A 19,499-nucleotide genomic window follows, 5' to 3' on the forward strand; every position below is an offset into this window, starting at 1 on the left:
ACCATTGTACTTCGTTCGGTTACGTTTGCTCCATCCATGACCACTCACTAGAGGACCATCCATGACCACTCACTAGAGACCATCCATGACCACTCACTGAGGCCATCCATGACCACCTCACTAGAGGGCCATCCATGACCACTCACTAGAGGACCATCCATGACCACTCACTAGAGGACCATCCATGACCACTCACTAGAGGACCATCCATGACCACTCACTAGAGGACCATCCATGACCACTCACTAGAGGGACCATCCATGACCACTCACTAGAGGACCATCCATGACCACTCACTAGAGGACCATCCATGACCACTCACTAGAGGACCATCCCTGACCACTCACTAGAGGACCATCCATGACCACTCACTAGAGAGGACCATCCATGACCACTCACTAGAGGACCATCCATGACCACTCACTAGAGGACCATCCATGACCACTCACTAGAGGGACCATCCATGACCACTCACTAGAGGACCATCCGCTGACCACTACTGAGAGGACCATCCATGACCACTCACTAGCGGACCATCCATGACCACTCACTAGAGACCATCCAGGACCACTCACTAGAGGACCATCATGACCACTCACTAGAGGACCATCCATGACCACTCACTAGAGGACCATCCATGACCACTCACAGAGTACCATCCATGACCACTCACTGGAGGACCATCCATGACCACTCACTAGAGGACCTTCCATGACCACTCCTTACAGGACCATCCATGACCACTCACTACACGACCATCCCTGACCACTCACTAGAGGACGATCCATGACCACTCACTAGAGGACCATCCATGACCACTCCTTACAGGACCATCCATGACCAGTCCTTACAGGACCATCCATGACCACTCACTACAAGACCATCCATGACCACTCATTAGCGTACCATCCATAACCACTCACTAGAGGACCATCCATGACCATTCACTAGAGGGGGGAAAAGAAAAAAGCAGGGAATCAAGGCAAGGGAGCCAAACAGATAAAGGGACAGATTGACAGATAGACAGACGTACAGAAAGACAGACAGACAGACATACGGACAGAGGGACAGACAGACAGATAGACATACGGACAGACGGACAGACAGCCAAACATACATACGGACAGAGGGACAGACAGACAGACAGACGGACAGAAGGAGAGACAGACAGACAGACAGACAGTCAGACAGACAGGCGGATAGGCAGACAGACAGACAGATGGACAGACAGACAGACAGAGGGACAGACAGACAGAAAGACAGACGAACATAGGGACAGATAGACAGAAGGACAGATAGGCAGACGGACAGAGAGCCAGACAGACAGACAGACAGACGTACGGAGAGTCACAGACATCTGCATATAATGACGTCACGCTCTTGCTGCTCCAGAACGAATTAGCGAAATATGAATGTGGTTCTTTGTCGTCCTTTCTCCCTTCCCATTAGGCCTTCCCTCCTCCCCCCTACCCTCTCCCACTCCCTCTCACCTCTTTCCCACCCTCTCCCACCTCTCCCACCCTCTCCCAACACTCCCACCCTCTCCCTCTCTCTCTCTCTCCCACCCCTCTCCCACCTCCCTCTCACCTCTTTTCCACCCTCTCCCCCACCTCTCCCAACACTCCCACCCTCTCCATCTCTCTCTCCCAATCTCTCTCCCACCCCCCCTCTCTCACCTCTTTTCCATCCCTTCCCCCACCTCTCCCATCTCTCTCTCTCTCCCCACCCTCTCCATTCTCTCCCACCCCTCTCCCACCCCCTCTATCCCACCCCCTCCCACCCCCTCCCACCTCTCCACCCTCTCTCTCTCCCACCCTCACCCACCTCCCTCCTGTAATTCTCTCCCACCCCTATCCCACCTCCCTCTCCCAAATTCTCCCACCTCCACCCTCTCTCTCTCCCACTCTCTCCCACCCCCTCCCACCCTCCCACCCCTCCCCACCCTCTCCCCACCCCCTCTCCCACCCCTCTCCCACCCCTCTCCCACCCCTATCCCACCTCCCTCCCACCCCCTCCCACCCTCTCTCCCACTCCCGTCCACCCCCTCTAATTCTCTCCTCCCACCCCCAATCCCACCTCCTCCCTCCCACCCTCCTCCCACCTCTCCACCCTCTGTCTCTCCCACTCCCTCCCACCTCCCACCTCTCCCACCCTCTCCCACCTCTCTCCCACTTCCCATAGCATCATAAAACAACTATTTAATTACATTCATTTTCTCTATCCGTCTTCGTCCAATATCTTTAACTTTCTCTCCGCCTCTCTCTGTCTCTTCCTCCTATCCTCTCCCACTCCTCCACCTTCTCCTACCCTTCTTCTACCCTCTCTTGTTCCCCACCCACCCTATCCTACCTCTTCCTTTTCTCTCTCAGTCTCTCTCTCCCTTTTGCCCCCTGCTATTCCTTCCCACTATCCTATCCTATCCTATCCTCTCTTATCCATTCCTACCCCACTCCTGCCCTCCTGCCCCCACCCCCTCCCGACAGATGAGATGGCGGTGTGACCCCCTCCTGGACGGGCACCACTGGGTATAAACAAAAGACTGTCAGAGGATCACCAGCTGACGCCAACAAAGGGGAAAAATTGGGTAAAATTGTGATATAGTCAAGAGCCTCATATTTCAGGGAGATTCGTGGTGGGTTAGGTTAGGTTAGGTTAGGTTAGGTTAGGTTAGGTTAGGTTAGGTTAGGTTAGGTTAGGTTAGGTTAGGTTAGCTTCTATTGTTCATGAATTAAACCACAACATCGTTCACAAAATCAGCTGTACAATGATCACTCAGGAAGTGTCTTACATTATAACCTAATTTGTTTTCCCTCTTTCCTCATTCACCTTCATCTTCTCTCTCCCTTCCTCCTCCAAGCTATCTTTTCCTCACATGTATACCTCCTCCCTCCTTTATCTCCTCTCCCTCCCACACCTCCTTTATCCTTCCATTCCCCTCCTCGCCTTCATCATCCATCTTCCTTTCCCCTTTTACCTACACTTCTTCCTTTCTCTCTACACAATGAAATTCTCACTGTCCTCACTCTCACCTATCCTTCTCTATCCCCTTGTCTCTCCTCCCTTCCTCTAGCCTTCCATCACTAACCTCTCCCTCACTTATCTCAACTCTCCTGTCACTCTTCCCTTCCTCCTATCACTCACCCCTTTTCTCTTTACCCTCTCATTCTCCTCTTCCCTCCTGTTCCACCTCTCCCCCTCTCCACCCCCTCTATCCCTGTACATCCCCCCTCCCCCTATCCCAGGAGAGCCATCTATAGGCCCAGTCAGTGTAACGTCCTGATCAACTCGCCCTTTCAACTAATCGGTCCGGCCCACCAACCACCGCAGCTAACTACCGAACTGCCATATGTACTCATAACGAAAGAGACGTGCCAGACGGAACTACCCAATCGGAAACTTTAGCGTGATTGTTTACGGGAAGTTGACATATAGAGGTCAAAAGGGAAATTGGGATATCTTTTACCATCTAATTGGTGAGAGAAATGGTTGTTATGGGCAAGTGGTCTATCACCAATGGTTAAAAACATCTACCATCATCTTACGATATTTACGAGGACAACAAATATCTACCAGCCTACGATATTATGGACAAATTAAACAAGTGAGCATCAGTCTACAGCGTTTATAGTTAAAAGAAACAAGTGAGCATCAGTCTACAGCGTTTATAGTTAAAAGAACCAAGTGAGCATCAGTCTACAGTGTTTATAGTCAAAAGAAACAAGTGAGCATCAGTCTACAGTGTTTATAGCTAAAAGAAACAAGTGAGCATCAGTCTACAGTGTTTATAGTAAAAAAAAAACAAGTGAGCATCAGTCTACAGTGTTCATAGTCAAAAGAAACAAGTGAGCATCAGCCTGTGTTTATAGTCAAGAGAAACAAGGAGCATCAGTCTACAGTGTTTATAGCTAAAAGAAACAAGTGAGCATCAGTCTACAGTGTTTATGTTAAAAGAAACAAGTGAGCATCAGTCTACGTGTTTATAGTTAAAAAACAAGTGAGCATCAGTCTACAGTGTTTATAGTCAAAGAAACAAGTGACATCAGTCTACAGTGTTTATAGTCCAAAAGAAACAAGTGAGCATCAGTCTACAGTGTTCATAGTCAAAAAGAAACAAGTGAGCATCAGTCTACAGTGTTTATAGTCAAAAGAAATAAGTGAGCATCAGTCTACAGTGTTTATAGTTAAAAGAAACAAGTGAGCATCAGTCTACAGTGTTCATAGTCAAAAGAAACAAGTGAGCATCAGTCTACAGTGTTTATAGTCAAAAAAGAAACAAGTGAGCATCAGTCTACAGTGTTCATAGTCAAAAGAAACAAGTGAGCATCAGTCTACAGTGTTCATAGTCAAAAACAAGTGAGCATCAGTCTACAGTGTTTATAAAAAAAACAAGTGAGCATCAGTCTACAGTGTTTATAGTCAAAAAACAAGTGACATCAGTCTACAGTGTTTATAGTTAAAAAGAAACAAGTGAGCATCAGTCTACAGTGTTTATAGTCAAAGAAACAAGTGAGCATCAGTCTACAGTGTTTATAGTTAAAAAGAAACAAAGTGAGCATCAGTCTACAGTGTTTATAGTTAAAAGAAACAAGTGAGCATCAGTCTACAGTGTTTATAGTTAAAAGAAACAAGTGAGCATCAGACTACAGTGTTTATAGTTAAAGAAACAAGTGAGCATCAGTCTACAGAGTTTATAGTTAAAAAGAAACAAGTGAGCATCAGTCTACAGTGTTTATAGTCAAAAAACAAGTGAGCATCAGTCTACAGTGTTTATAGTCCAAAAAAACAAGTGAGCATCAGTCTACAGTGTTTATAGTCAAAAAACAAGTGAGCATCAGTCTACAGTGTTCATAGTCAAAGAAACAAGTGAGCGTCAGTCTACAGTGTTTATAGTTAAAAGAAACAAGTGAGCATCAGTCTACAGTGTTTATAGTTAAAAGAAACAAGTGAGCATCAGTCTACAGTGTTCATAGTCAAAAGAAACAAGTGAGCTTCAGTCTACAGTGTTTATAGCTAAAAGAAACAAGTGAGCATCAGTCTACAGTGTTTATAGTCAAAAAACAAGTGAGCATCAGTCTACAGTGTTTATAGTTAAAAAGAAACAAGTGAGCATCAGTCTACAGTGTTTATAGTTAAAAGAAACAAGTGAGCATCAGTCTACAGTGTTCATAGTCAAAAAACAAGTGAGCATCAGTCTACAGTGTTTATAGCTAAAAAGAAACAAGTGAGCATCAGTCTACAGTGTTTATAGCTAAAAACAAGTGAGCATCAGTCACAGTGTTTATAGTCAAAAAGAAACAAGTGAGCATCATTCACAGTGTTTATAGTTAAAAAACAAGTGAGCATCAGTCTACAGTGTTTATAGTTAAAAGAAACAAGTGAGCATCAGTCTACAGTGTTCATAGTCAAAAAAACAAGTGAGCATCGTCTACAGTGACAAAAACAAGAGCATCAGTCTACAGTGTTTATAGTCCAAAAAGAAACAAGTGAGCACAGTCACAGTTTATAGTCAAAAACAAGTGAGCATCAGTCTACAGTGTTTATAGTTAAAAAACAAGTGAGCATCAGTCTACAGTGTTTATAGTTAGAAGAAACAAATGAGCATCGCCTCCACTGTTTACAAACAAAATAATGCAATTGAACATTACCATATTTCATCTTCCTTCCCATATCAATTTTCATTTTCTTTCTCCACCTCCCTCCTTCCCCCTCTCTCTCTCTCTCCTCCTCCTCCCCTCGGTGTATAGGAGCAGATCAACCTACCTACCCTAGGAAATATTACCTACGTTAGGACACAATGACAAGAGAGAAAATCGTTCTCGTTTATTTACGAATTGGGCGCCGTAATGGAACACACTCGAGTTGCCAGTTATCCTTGGGAAAAGTGAGACGTGAGGGGGCTCTCCTCCCTCTTCCATCCACCTTTTCTTTCCATTCTTCATAATAACTTCTCCCATAGGCCCTATCCCATCTGTTTCCAGTCATTCCTTTCCCATCTTTCTTCCAGTGTTTCTCTCCTTCCTCCTCACACCTTCCACCCTTCTCATCCCATCTATCGGTCATCTCTTCCCCACTATCCTTCCCTCCTCCCTCTCTCATCTCTCTCCCATCAGCACTCTCACCCTTCTTCTCCCACACACCCGGCCACTCTCCCACCCAGCCTCTCCACACCCAGGCCACTCTCCCACCAGCCACTCTCCCACACCAGCCACTCTCCCCCCGGCCACTCTACCACCCGGTCACTCTCCCACCCGGCCACTCTCCCACCCAGTCACTCTCCCACACCCGGTCACTCTCCCACCCAGCCCTCCCATGCCCGGCCACTCTCCCACACCCAGCCACTCTCCCACACCCAGCCTCCCACACCCGGCCACTCTCCCACACCCGGCCACTCTCCCACCCAGCCACTCCCACACCCAGCCACCTCTCCCAGCCCAGCCTCCCACCCAGCCACTCTCCACCCAGCCACTCTACCACCCAGCCACTCTACCACACCGGTCACTCTCCCACACCCAGCCACTCTCCCCCCAGCCACTCTCCCACCCAGCCACTCTCCCACACCCAGCCCTCCCACCCAGCCCTCCCACACCCAGCCCTCTACCACCCAGTCACTCTCCCACACCCAGCCACTCTCCCACACCGGTCACTCCCACCCAGCCACTCTTCCACCCGGCCACTCTCCACCCAGCCACTCTACCACACCCGGTCCTCTCCACACCCGGCCACTCTCCCACACCCGGCCACTCTCCCACCCGGCCTCCCACACCCAGCCCTCTCCCACACACCCAGCCACTCTCCCACACCCGGCCACTCTCCCCACCCAGCCACTCTCCCACACCAGCCACTCTCCACCCAGCCACTCTACCACACCCAGCCACTCTCCCACAGCCCTCTCCCACACCCAGCCACTCCTCCACCCCTTACCTTGATATATAATGTTATGCAGTGACTAACTAACCTGGGCGGGTTTAGCATGTGTATGTATGTAAGTATGTATGTATGTATGTATGTATGTATGGGACCACTCTGCTTCCTTATGCTCATCAATGATGCCCTAAGAGAAACCCCCTGCTCGCTGGAAATATGTCGACGACTCCACCATTGGGATCAGCGTCAACAATTCTGCTCCCGACTATACCTCCCTTCAGGATTTGTTGAACAGTCTCCAAAACTGGGCTACCAACAACCACGTCACCATCAGCCATACCAAGACCATGGTTATGCACATCAACCTCTCCTCCGACATTGTCACCTCATTCCATTACTTTAGGTCCGAACACACCCAGGTTGTAGATTCCACGAAGCTCCTCGGCGTCACCATAGACAACAAACTAAATTGGAAACCACACGTCAGTGAAGTTGTCAAATCCTCCATTTCCGCTCCACCTCTTCCGCCGACTCGTCCTCAGAGTTCCTGCACCCGAGCTCCTCAGTGTTTACACAACATTCATACTTCCCAAGCTCACCTATGCCTCCCCCACCTGGTCTTCCTCCCTAAATGCCACACAACGTAAACACCTAGAAAAAAGTAAAAAGAGGGCATGCAAGATTATTCTCTCCTTCCTACCCACATATCAAGAAGCACTCAACGCACTGACCCTTCGACTCTCACTGACCATCACCACGACCTCATCTGCAATTTTGTAAGAAGCTTCTACACCATCCTCGACACCGGCTCCTACTACCACCTGAGATCCCTAGCCCGAGAATTGCTGTTCGACACCACAAACCGCATCCAGCCCATACGTGCACGAACTGATCGCTATAAGAACAGCCCAGTCCCAACCATTGTAAAAATTATCAATAACTTGTAATAAACCAGTGTATTCACTCCCAGAAACACTACTCCTTGCACTGTCACTATGTTGAAATGAACTGTTGTTTGAGCTTTTCCCCATCTAGTTATTATATATCTTATTTGTAATACTTATGTTACTTGTATATTATTTGTAATTCGAAACCCATTCCCAAATATGTAACTGTATATTTTCAGCCTTCTAGCTGCCAAGCTCTTTCAATAAACCGTTAATTATTATTATTATTTTATTATTTACTTGTTAAAAGGGGTATTTAGCAACAACAACAAAAAAAAAACAACAACAACAACAACAACAACAACAACAACAACAACAACAACAACAACAACAACAACAACAACAACAACAACAACAACAACAACAACAACAACAACAACAACAACAACAACAACAACAACAACAACAACAACAATAAAGCAACAACAAACAACAACAACAAACAACAACAAAAAAAAAAACAACAAAACAAACAAACAAAAACAAAAAACAAAAAAAACAAAAAACAAATAAACAAACAACAACAACAACAACAACAAACAAACAAATAACAACAACAACAACAGCAAAAATAAACAAACAACAACAACAACAACAAACAGCAAACAACAACAACAACAATAACAAATAAACAACAACAAATAAATAAACAAAGCAACAACAACAACAAGCAACAAATAATAACAACAATAAACAAACAACAACAACAACAACATCAAACAACAACAACAAATAAATAAACAACAACAACAACAACGAACAACAACAACAACACAAAACAACATCATCATCATCATCATCATCATATCATCATCATCATCATCATCATCATCATCATCATCATCATCATCATAATAATAATAATACTAATAATAATAAGCATAATAATAATAATACAACAACATCAAAGGGTGATGAGTCTCGTCGGTCTGGTTGGTGCGTGACGGAGTGTTCATCTCAAGGCAAATTTGTTGAGTTGACTCAAAACATTGTAGTTGTTGTTGTTATGTTCTATATTTTATTATTATCATCAGTGACTCAAAACATTGTAGTTGTTGTTGTTGTTGTTCATATTCTATTATTATTATCATGACTCAAAACATTGGTTGTTGTTGTTGTTGTTCATATTTTATTATTATTATCATCATGACTCAAAAACATTTGTTGTTGTTGTTGTTGTTCATATTTTATTATTATTATCATGACTCAAAACATTGTTGTTGTTGTTGTTGTTGTTGTTCATATTTTATTATTATTATCATCATGACTCAAAACGTTGTTGTTGTTGTTGTTGTTGTTCATATTTTATTATTATTATCATCATGACTCAAAACATTGTTGTTGTTGTTGTTGTTCATATTTATTATATCATGACTCAAAACATTGTTGTTGTTGTTGTTGTTGTTGTTGTTGTTCATATTTATTATTATTATCATGACTCAAAACATTTGTTGTTGTTGTTGTTGTTGTTCATATTTTATTATTATTATCATCATGACTCAAACATTGTTGTTGTTGTTGTTGTTGTTCATATTTTATTATTATTATCATCATGACTCAAAACATTGTTGTTGTTGTTGTTGTTGTTCATATTTTATTATTATTATCATGACTCAAAACATTGTTGTTGTTGTTGTTGTTGTTGTTCATATTTTATTATTATTATCATCATGACTCAAAACATTGTTGGTTGTTGTTGTTGTTCATATTTTATTATTATTATCATGACTCAAAATTGATTGTTGTTGTTGTTGTTGTTGTTCATATTTTTTATTATCATCATGACTCAAAACATTGTTGTTGTTGTTGTTGTTGTTGTTGTTGTTGTTCATATTTTATTATTATTATCATCATGACTCCAAAACATTGTTGTTGTTGTTGTTGTTGTTGTTGTTGTTGTTCATATTTTATTATTATTATCATGACTCAAAAACATTGTTGTTGTTGTTGTTGTTCATATTTTATTATTATTATCATCATGACTCAAAACATTGTTGTTGTTGTTGTTGTTGTTGTTGTTCATATTTTATTATTATTATCATCATGACTCAAACATTGTTGTTGTTGTTGTTGTTGTTGTTGTTGTTGTTATTGTTCATATTTTATTATTATTATCATCATGACCCAAACATTGTAGTTGTTGTTGTTGTTGTTCATATTTTATTATTATTATCATCATGACTCAAAACATTGTAGTTGTTGTTGTTGTTCCATATTTTATAATTATTATTATCATGACTCAAAACATTGTTGTTGTTGTTGTTCATATTTTATTATTATTATCATCATGACTCAAAACATTGTTGTTGTTGTTGTTGTTGTTGTTGTTGTTGTTGTTCATATTTTATTAATTATCATCATCGCACCTCAATTGTTGTTGTTGTTGTTGTTGTTCATATTTTATTATTATCATCATGACTCAAAACATTGTTGTTGTTGTTGTTGTTGTTGTTGTTCAAATTTATTATTATTATCATCATTGACTCAAAACATTGTGTTGTTGTTGTTGTTGTTATTGTTCATATTTTATTATTATTATCATCATGACTCAAAACATTGTAGTTGTTGTTGTTGTTGTTCATATTTTATTATTATTATCATCATGACTCAAAACATTGTTGTTGTTGTTGTTGTTGTTGTTGTTCATATTTATTATTATTATCATCATGACTCAAAACATTGTAGTTGTTGTTGTTGTTGTTCATATTTTATTATTATCATCATTATCATTATTACGAAAATCTTCTAGCTGTTTCTTCTTCTTATTCTTTGAGGAAAATACCTACACACAATGTTCCCGTTTGTTCTTGATACATTATTAAGAACAACCGTCCAGATGATTGTTCAGCATCAGACGACAATACCATGTCAGGTAGCTGCAGTAATCATGGGTTAACTCTTCACTGCCTTTAAACATTCAACATTACTTCCAAATGTCCTCCTGGGCTGATTCTTGAAGATTGATCAATAGGTTTTCTTTGTAATATGAAGATTCACACCCTAACCTAACCTAACCTAACCTAACTAAACAACAACTAGCGGCAGGTAAAGTTACTACTAAAACACGTCACCCAAAATGGCGTTAAAATATTAGTGTGACTACAATAGGTATACGTGTTTCTCATTCCTTTTGCTGAAGTAGGAGGAAGAAATTTGAGATTGATTGTAGGTGTTGACGTTGATTATATGGCAGAATTATTACTTCCTTAGTACCTTCTAACAATAGCATATCAAAAGCAGTCACTCCAAAAACGTCTAGGAAATTAACGAAGCACAAGAATACAATGAAGCGAACAGAGCGGCGCCAATACAAGCAGTCCCACCAAGAACAGTGACAGACCACTAAACCCTGTCAGGTTCTCAGCATTTCTAAAGCATAAATCTACCCAAAACAGCATCGGCGTATGAATATTTAAGGCGGGCAGCGTTATCGAGTGTGCTGACAGGTCAACCTTTAAACTTACACTATGTTAATGGTGCAGACCGCGCCACACCCTACCTTGCATGCCTTTTATCCGAGCCGTCAACTAGTTCCAAAATATAACCTCGTATGTTAAGGGAAATATTTATCCGCGTTGGAAGATAATGCCAAAAGGAGAATATATTAATTATAATATAAAGGTGAAATATACGAAAGGAAATATAAAAGTTGAAATAAAGACCAATAATATGGCAGCTGCAGCTCTCAGTAACCCGGTTTTATTATATAATTTAGATTAATTTATCAGAATGTCTAGAATATGACCCGTAAATCAATTTATATGACTGTCATAAAGTTTCTGATCAAATTTACTGTTGGTTATTGATCTCTCGTAAAAATGAGTTAAGGGTTAGGTTAAGAGACATTATTCCTCTCTTGTGGAAATAATTATTTTAAGTCTCCCCAAAATCTTACTCCAAAACAGTTAAAGATCTTATAAACAATGTGAAAAAATCTTGAAAACCAATAAAAAAAACATTTAAAATTATTATATTGCACATAATAAACAATATCATATTTGAGCTCCAATTATTAAGCTTTACCCTGAAGAACAACTTTTCCTCTAACAAAGCAACTAACACAAAGCTCCCTTAATAAGAAATCCAAAGTTTGTATATTTCAGAATTAGTTAACAATATATAAGCCAGGTGTCCCTAACATCATGGAAATAATCAAAAATAAAAAAAAATCTGAATTTATTGAGTTAGAGGAAAAGTGTGGGAGGCCTCGATATACACACAGGCCTCGATATACACAATCGATACACACAGGGCCTCGATATACACCAGAGCCTCGATATACAGGTCTGATATACACACAGAGACCTCGATACACAGGCCTCGATATACACAGGGCCTCGATATACACACAGGGCCTCGATATACACAGGGCCTCGATATACACACAGGGCCTCGATATACAAACAGGACCTCGATATACAGTACACAGGGCCTCGATATACACACAGGGCCTCGATATACACCAGGGCGATATACACACAGAGGCCTCGATATACACCAGGGCCTCGATATACACAGGGCCTCGATATACACAGGGCCTCGATATACACACAGCCTCGATATACACACCGGGGCCTCGATATACACTGGGGTCTCGATATACACACAGGATCTCGATATACACAGAGGTCTCGATATACACACAGGGTCTCGATATACACACAGGGTCTCGATATACACACAGGGTCTCGATATACACACAGGGTCTCGATATACACACAGGGTCTCGATACAGGGCCTCGATATACACACAGGGCCTCGATATACACACAGAGCCTCGATATACACACAGGGCCTCGATATACACACAGGGCCTCGATGTACACCCAGGGCCTCGATATACACACAGGGCCTCGATATACAAACAGGGCCTCGATATACAGTACACAGAGGCCTCGATATACACACAGGGCCTCGATATACACAGGACCTCGATATACAGGGCCTCCCGATATACACACAGGGTTCCGATATACACACAGGGTCTCGATATACACACAGGGTCTCGATATACACACAGGGTCTCGATATACACACAGGGTCTCGATATACACAAGGGTCTCGATATACACAGGGTCTCGATATACACACAGGGTCTCGATATACACACGGGTCTCGATATACACACAGGGTCTCGATATACACACAGGGTCTCGATATACACACAGGGTCTCGATATACACACAGGGTCTCGATATACACAGGGTCTCGATATACACACAGGTCTCGATATACACACAGGGTCTCGATATACACACAGGGTCTCGATATACACACAGGCTCGATATACACAGGGTCTCGATATACACACAGGGCCTCGATAACACAGGGTCTCGATATCACACACAGGGTCTCGATATACACACAGCGCCTCGATATACACTTATTACCAAAATCGAGTTGCAAATTTGTGTCCAATGAAGCGTGAGTATCTGTTTAACCCTCCACCATCCTCCCCCAACCCCACCCCAAGCCCCTACCCCCCTCCCCAAACCTCTCTCGCTATCTGCGTAATGAGTGAAAGACGAAACATAAAAGAAAAATACTGCAAAATAATTATATTAGATTATTCTGTATTGCATCTCCCACTTATAGTGTTCTACTTTATAAAGATATCTAAGAGACAGTTTAAGAGGAAGAGTGTGTGTGTGTGTGTGTGTGTGTGTGTGTGTGTGTGTGTGTGTGTGTGTGTGTGTGTGTGTGCGTCGTGGGTCGTGTGTGTGTGTGCGTCGTGGGTCGTGTGTGTGTGCGTCGTGGGTCGTGTGTGTGTGTGTGTGTGTGTGTGTGTGTGTGTGTGTGTGTGTGTGTGTGTGTGTGTCGTGTGTGTGTGTTGTGTGTGTGTCGTGTTAGTGTCGTGTGCCTTGCATGGATAGTGGCACACATACAGTAAGTTTTAAATACCGATGCTTCTAAAATATGTTACATAAAGCCATCAAGAGGAAAAAGGATAATTGGTGAATGTCAAAATAGCCAATTATTATGCTTGTGCGTTGAGCCAATTACGATGAAGGAGAGTTAAAACACACGGAAAAACTGCTATTTCTATTTTTACTTCAACATTTTCTTAATAAGTGAACAGTAATAAATATTGTTGGATCACGTGAAATTTTACTAACAGCTTATTTCACCTGGTGATTAAACACTCTAATGATAGTTAGGTGAGGTTAGGTTAGGTTATTAAGTTAGGTAAGCGTCATTAATCTAAAGGTGATATTAGTTAAGAGGTTAATCTTCATGTGACCGGAATCGTTTTATTGTGAACAATTTCTCCAAGTTAACAAGTGTTGCAGCCGAGTCCAAATAAGCTATAACAGCAGACACTGTAAGTAAGAGAGGCGGCTGACATATGTTGCCACTGTTTCAAACATCACCACGGTTCACTGCCCGCCCAGAATCCCTCCACAGTTCGTGAGGTGAATTTTTCCTCCTATCTGGAAATATGAGAACGCTTGTAAGTTGTGTTTACCGTGAAACTCAACGACAGAGACTGCAATGATATGGAAGTGACCACTGAGGCTTTGGCTACAGGGATTATTTTTGCTCTAGTAAATAAAGATGTGAGAATGCGTGTAATGTTAAATTAAAACACAATATGAAAGCTTCTCATTATTTCACATTTCTTTTTTTTAATACATTCTTATTTATACCTGAACAGAATATTGGGACAATTCAGTAGCCCTATGTACCGTGTGACTGAAGGCATATGAACAAATATGTGATGGATTTGACTTACTGTAGCTGTAAAAAAACCTCAAACTTCTGACAGAGAATTTCAGTAAATTATTGATATAAAACATTAACCTCCTCTGACTTATAGTATTTAGTGTCAACAGTTTAGTTCATATTAAAAGCTTCTATATCTTCATCAAAACAATGTAATGGATTCAATTTTGTAATATTTATAAAAACATTTTCGTTGCCCTCATGTACACAAAGTAAAACATTCGCATCTCCCCACCGCGGCCCAGTTTACCAGAGCAGTAATGATTGTCACTCGTAAGATCAGATATATTCGATTGTGTGGCCCTTATGTAGCAATTCTGCAGCAGCGATCGTTATAACCGTAATTAATAACAATAATGGTTGTGTCCAGTGCTGGGGATGGTCGGGACTGAAGCCTCTGATGTGGGATATTGGCTAAAGATAGAAGAACACCACCAACACAACAACCAGGCCCTGAGTTAGTGAGGTGGCACGGTGTGACGACTGACCTGACCTGACCTAATCTAACCTAACCAGGCCCTAGTTAGTGAGGTGTATGACCGGTGTTGACGACTGACCTAACCTAACCTAACCCTAACCTAACCAGGCCCTGAGTTGGTGAGTGTATGACCCGGTGTTGACTGACCCTAACCTAACCTAACCCTAACATCCCTGAGTTAGTGAGGTGTGACCAGTGTTGACGACTGACCTGACCTAGCAACCTAACCTAACCAGGCCCTGGAGTTGGTGAGGGTGTATGACCCAGTGATGACGACTGACCTAACCTAACCTAACATAACTACCTAACCAGGCCCTGAGTTGGTGAGGTATATGACCCGGTGATGACGACTGACCTAACCTAACCTAACATAACCTAACCAGGCCCTGAGTTAATAAGGTGTATGACCCGGTGTTGACTACTGTCTAAACTAACCTAACCTAACCATCACCCAGGAATACCAGCTATTAATCGCTTGACATCCAGATCCTAAATTACAGGTGGGAAAACAATAACAAGTAAAGTGAACTATTACCTTCACTACAGGTGTATTCTGAACAGCATTTCACAAACACGTAATATCATAAAGTAAAAACATTATTAACCATTTATTTTCTTACTATTTAATACTTTTTATGAAGTTGTATACAAATTATCTAACTATTGTGATATGAGCTGATATGATGTTATATTACATAGTGCACTGATACACTCACCAGGAGGCGTAACACTTAAAGTTGCTATTCCTTGGTGTCGACGGCTTGCGAACCATATATTATTTGTTCGTAAATAGTGACCTAAGATTTAACTTATATATATTCGTTAAAAAAAAGGGTAAAAATAAAATCATATTAAATAACACTGAACACACACACACACACACACACACACACACACAGACAACAAAAAACTGTGGAGAAGGAATTTGCATTTTCCATTTGTCGAAATTGGCAAGAACGAGTGAGTGGGGAGAATACCCGACTGGGCGCGTTCAAGCCGGGCCCAAAACACGATCCCAGAAGTTTAAATAACAGGGGAGGGTCGTCGTTTAAGCTCGAATTTCTCTAAAAACTTTCCCCAGACTACGATTACCCGGAAATAAACCTTAATCTCAACAGGCAAGAGTTCTCGTAAGTTTTGGAAAGTTTCACACTTCTGCTACGAGTAAACTGTGTTGACACCGGGGAGCTCTTGAGGGCTGAGCATGTGGGAGCTCTTAGGGGTGCTGAGTTTAATGGGAGCTCTTGAGGGAGCTTGAGTGTAATGGGGGCTCTTGAGGGTGCTGAGTGTAATGGGGGAGCTCTTGAGGGTGCTGAGTGTAATGGCTGAGTGTAATGGAAGCTCTTGAGGAGCTGAATGTAATGGCTGGTGTATGGGGGCTCTTGAGGGTGCTCACACTGCTCAGTGTAATGGCTGAGTGTAATGGGAGGTTTAGGGGTGCTGAGTGTAATGGGAGCTCTTGAGGTGCACAGGTGTAATGGGGAGCTCTTGAGGGGTGCTGGAGTGTAATGGGGAGCTCTTGAGGGTGCTGAGTGTAATGGCTGAGTGTATGGGGAGCTCTTGAGGGTGCTGAGTGTAATGGCTGAGTGTAAGGGGCTGCAGTGCTGAGTGTAATGGCTGGAGTGTAATGGGGAGCTCTTGAGGGGTGCCGAGTGTAATGGCTGAGTGTAATGGGAGCTCTTGAGGGGTGCTGAGTGTAATGGCTGACTGTAATGGGGAGCCTTGAGGGTGCTGAGTATGGCTGACTGTAAGGGGAGCTCTTGAGGGTGCTGAGTGTAACGAGGAGCTCTTGATGGGTGCTGAGTGTAATGGCTGAGTGTAATGGGAGCTCTTAGTGCTGAGTGTAATGGATGAGTGTAATGGGGAGATCTTGAGGGTGATAGGTGTAATGGGAGCTCTTGAGGGTGCTGAGTGTAATAGGAGCTCAAGGTGCTGGTGTGTGGGGCAAGGGGTGCTGGGTGTATGGGGAGCTTTTGAAGGGTGCTGGAATGTAATGGCTGGTGGAAGGAGTTTGAGGGGTGATGAAGTGTGGGGGATCTTGAGGTGCTGAGTGTAATGGGGAGCTCTTGAGGGGGTGCTGAGTATATGGTTGGTGTGAGGAGATCTTGAGGGTGATGAGTGTAATGGGGAGCTCTTGAGGGTGCACGGGTGTAATAGGGGCTCTTGGGGGTGCTGGTGTAATGGCTGAGTGTAATGGGGAGCTCTGAAGGTGCTGAGTGTAATGGATGAGTGTAATGGGGGAGATCTTGAGGGTGATGAGTGTAATGGGGAGCTCTTGAGGGTGCTGAGTGTGGGGCTCTTGAGGGTGCTGAATGTGGGGAGCTCTTGATGGGTGCTGGAAGTGTGGGGGCTCTTGAAGGGGTGCTGAATGTAATGGCACAAGTGTAATGGGGAGGCTCTTGAGGATGCTGAGCATGTGGCTGAGAGTGTAATGGGGGCTCTTGAGGGTGCCGAGTGTAATGGCTGAAGTGTAATGGGGAGCTCTTGAGGTGCCGAGTGCAATGGCTACTGAGTGTAATGGGGAGCTCTTGAGGGTGCTGAGTGTGTGCTGACTGTAATGGGGGCTCTTGAGGGGTGCCGAGTGTGGCTGACTGTAATGGGGAGCTCTTAAGGGTGCTGAGTGTAATGGCTGGAGTGTAATGGGGAGCTCTTTGAGGGTGCTGAGTTAATGGCTGAGTGTAATGGGGAGCTCTTGAGGGTGCTGAGTGTAATGGCTGACTGTAATGGGGAGCTCTTGAGGGTGCTGAGTGTAATGGCTGGTGTATGCAGGAGCTCTTGAGGGTGCTGAGTGTAATGGGGAGCTCTTGAGGTGCCGGTGTAATGGCTGAGTGTAATGGGGAGCTCTTGAGGGTGCTGAGTGTAATGGGGAGCTCAGGGGTGCTGAGTGTGTGGCTGAGTGTAATGGGGCTCTTGAGGGTGCTGAGTGTAATGGCTGAGTGTAATGGGGAGCTCTTGAGGGTGCCGAGAGTGTGGCAGGTGTGGGGAGCTCTTGAGGAGTGCTGAGTGTAATGGCTGAGTGTGTGAGCTCTTGAGGGGTGCTGAGTGTAATGGTTGAGTGTGAGGGGAGCTCTTGAGGGTGCTGAGTGTAATGGGAAGCTCTTGAGGGCTGCTGAGCATACTAGTGGGGAGCTCTTGAGGGTGCTGGTGTGGCCAGGGAGGTCTTGTGGGGTGCTGAGTGTAGTAGGGAGCTCTTGGGGGTGCTGAGTGTAATGGCTGAAGGTGTAATGGGGAACTCTTGAGGGTGCTGAGTGTAATGGGGAGCTCTTGAGAGGAGTGCTGAGTGTAATAGGGGAGCTCTTGATGTGTGCTGAGTGTAATGGGAAACAAGTGGTGCTAGTGTAATGGGGAGTTCTTGAGGGTGCCTGAGTGTAATGGGGACTTCTTAGGGGTGCCTGAGAGTGTAATGGGGACTTCTTGAGGGTGCTGAGTGTATCAGGCTCAGAGGTGCTGAGTGTAATGGGGAGCCTTGAGGGTGCTGAGTGTAATGGGGAAGCTCTTGAGGGTGCTGAGTGTAATGAGGCTCTTGAGGGGTGCTGAGTGTGTGGGGACTTCTTGAGGTGCTGAGTGTGGGGGCTCTTGAGTGCAGTGTGGGGAGCTCTTGATGCTGAAGTGTGGGACTTTGAGGGGTGCTGAGTGTAATGGGGAGCTCTTGAGGTGCTGAGTGTGTGAAGCTCTTGAGGGTGCTGAGTGTGGGGGGCTCTTGAGAGGTGCTGGTGTAATGGGGGCTCTTGAGGGTGCTGGTGTAATGGGGAGCTCAGGGAGTGCTGAGTGTAATGGGGGCTCTTGAGGGTGCTGAGTGTAATGGGAGCTCTTGAGGGTGCTGGAGTGTAATGGGGAGCTCTTGATGGGTGCTGAGTGTGGGGGCTCTTGGGGTGCTGATGTGTGAGGAGCTCTTGAGGGTGTGGAAAGATAAGATGTGTGAGGGATTGCTTGTGTTCATGTTGTTGTGTGGTGGCTATGTTGTGTGGTGGTGGTTATATGTTGTGTGGTGGTGGATTATGTTGTGTGGTGGTGATGTTGTGTGGTGGTGATGTTGTGTGGTGGTGATGTTGTGTGGTGGTGATGTGTGGTGGTGATGTTGTGTGGTGGTGATGTTGTTGTGTGGTGGTGATGTTGTGGTGGTGATGTTGTGTGGTGGTGATGTTGTGTGGTGAGTGATGTTGTGTGGTGGTGATGTTGTGTGGTGGTGATGTTGTGTGGTGTGATGTTGTGTGGTGGTGATGTTGTGTGGTGGTGATGTTGTGTGGTGAGTGTGTTGTGTGTGGTGATGTTGGTGGTGGTGATGTTGTGTGGTGGTGTTACTGGCTATGGTTTTGGTGGTGAGCAGGTTTCGTAGGCAGTTGGGATACACCTGTAGATAAGCGTTTTAAGCACTACTCTCGACTGTTTACACTTTCCAACTACAAGGTTAGGCACCTATTATATATAAGTATAGCTGAACTTGGAGTGCCCCAGGCGTGAACCCATAGTACAGCAGGCAAGGCAAA

General features: G+C 43.9%; 1 protein-coding gene across 1 annotated transcript; it reads right to left on the reverse strand.

Moving 5' to 3' along the window:
- Window positions 1–16,100: 16,100 nt before the first annotated feature.
- LOC121867630 (proline-rich protein 36-like) lies at window positions 16,101–18,887 on the reverse strand (the record flags this gene model as incomplete). The annotated part of the gene is made up of 1 exon (XM_042367646.1): window positions 16,101–18,887. A coding segment is annotated over one exon (2,787 nt), but the record flags the coding sequence as incomplete, so codon positions are not given.
- Window positions 18,888–19,499: the final 612 nt, after the last annotated feature.

This window comes from Homarus americanus, unplaced genomic scaffold (assembly GCF_018991925.1).
Source record: "Homarus americanus isolate GMGI-L3 unplaced genomic scaffold, GMGI_Hamer_2.0 scaffold30463, whole genome shotgun sequence".
NCBI classification, from domain to species: Eukaryota; Metazoa; Arthropoda; class Malacostraca; order Decapoda; family Nephropidae; genus Homarus; species Homarus americanus.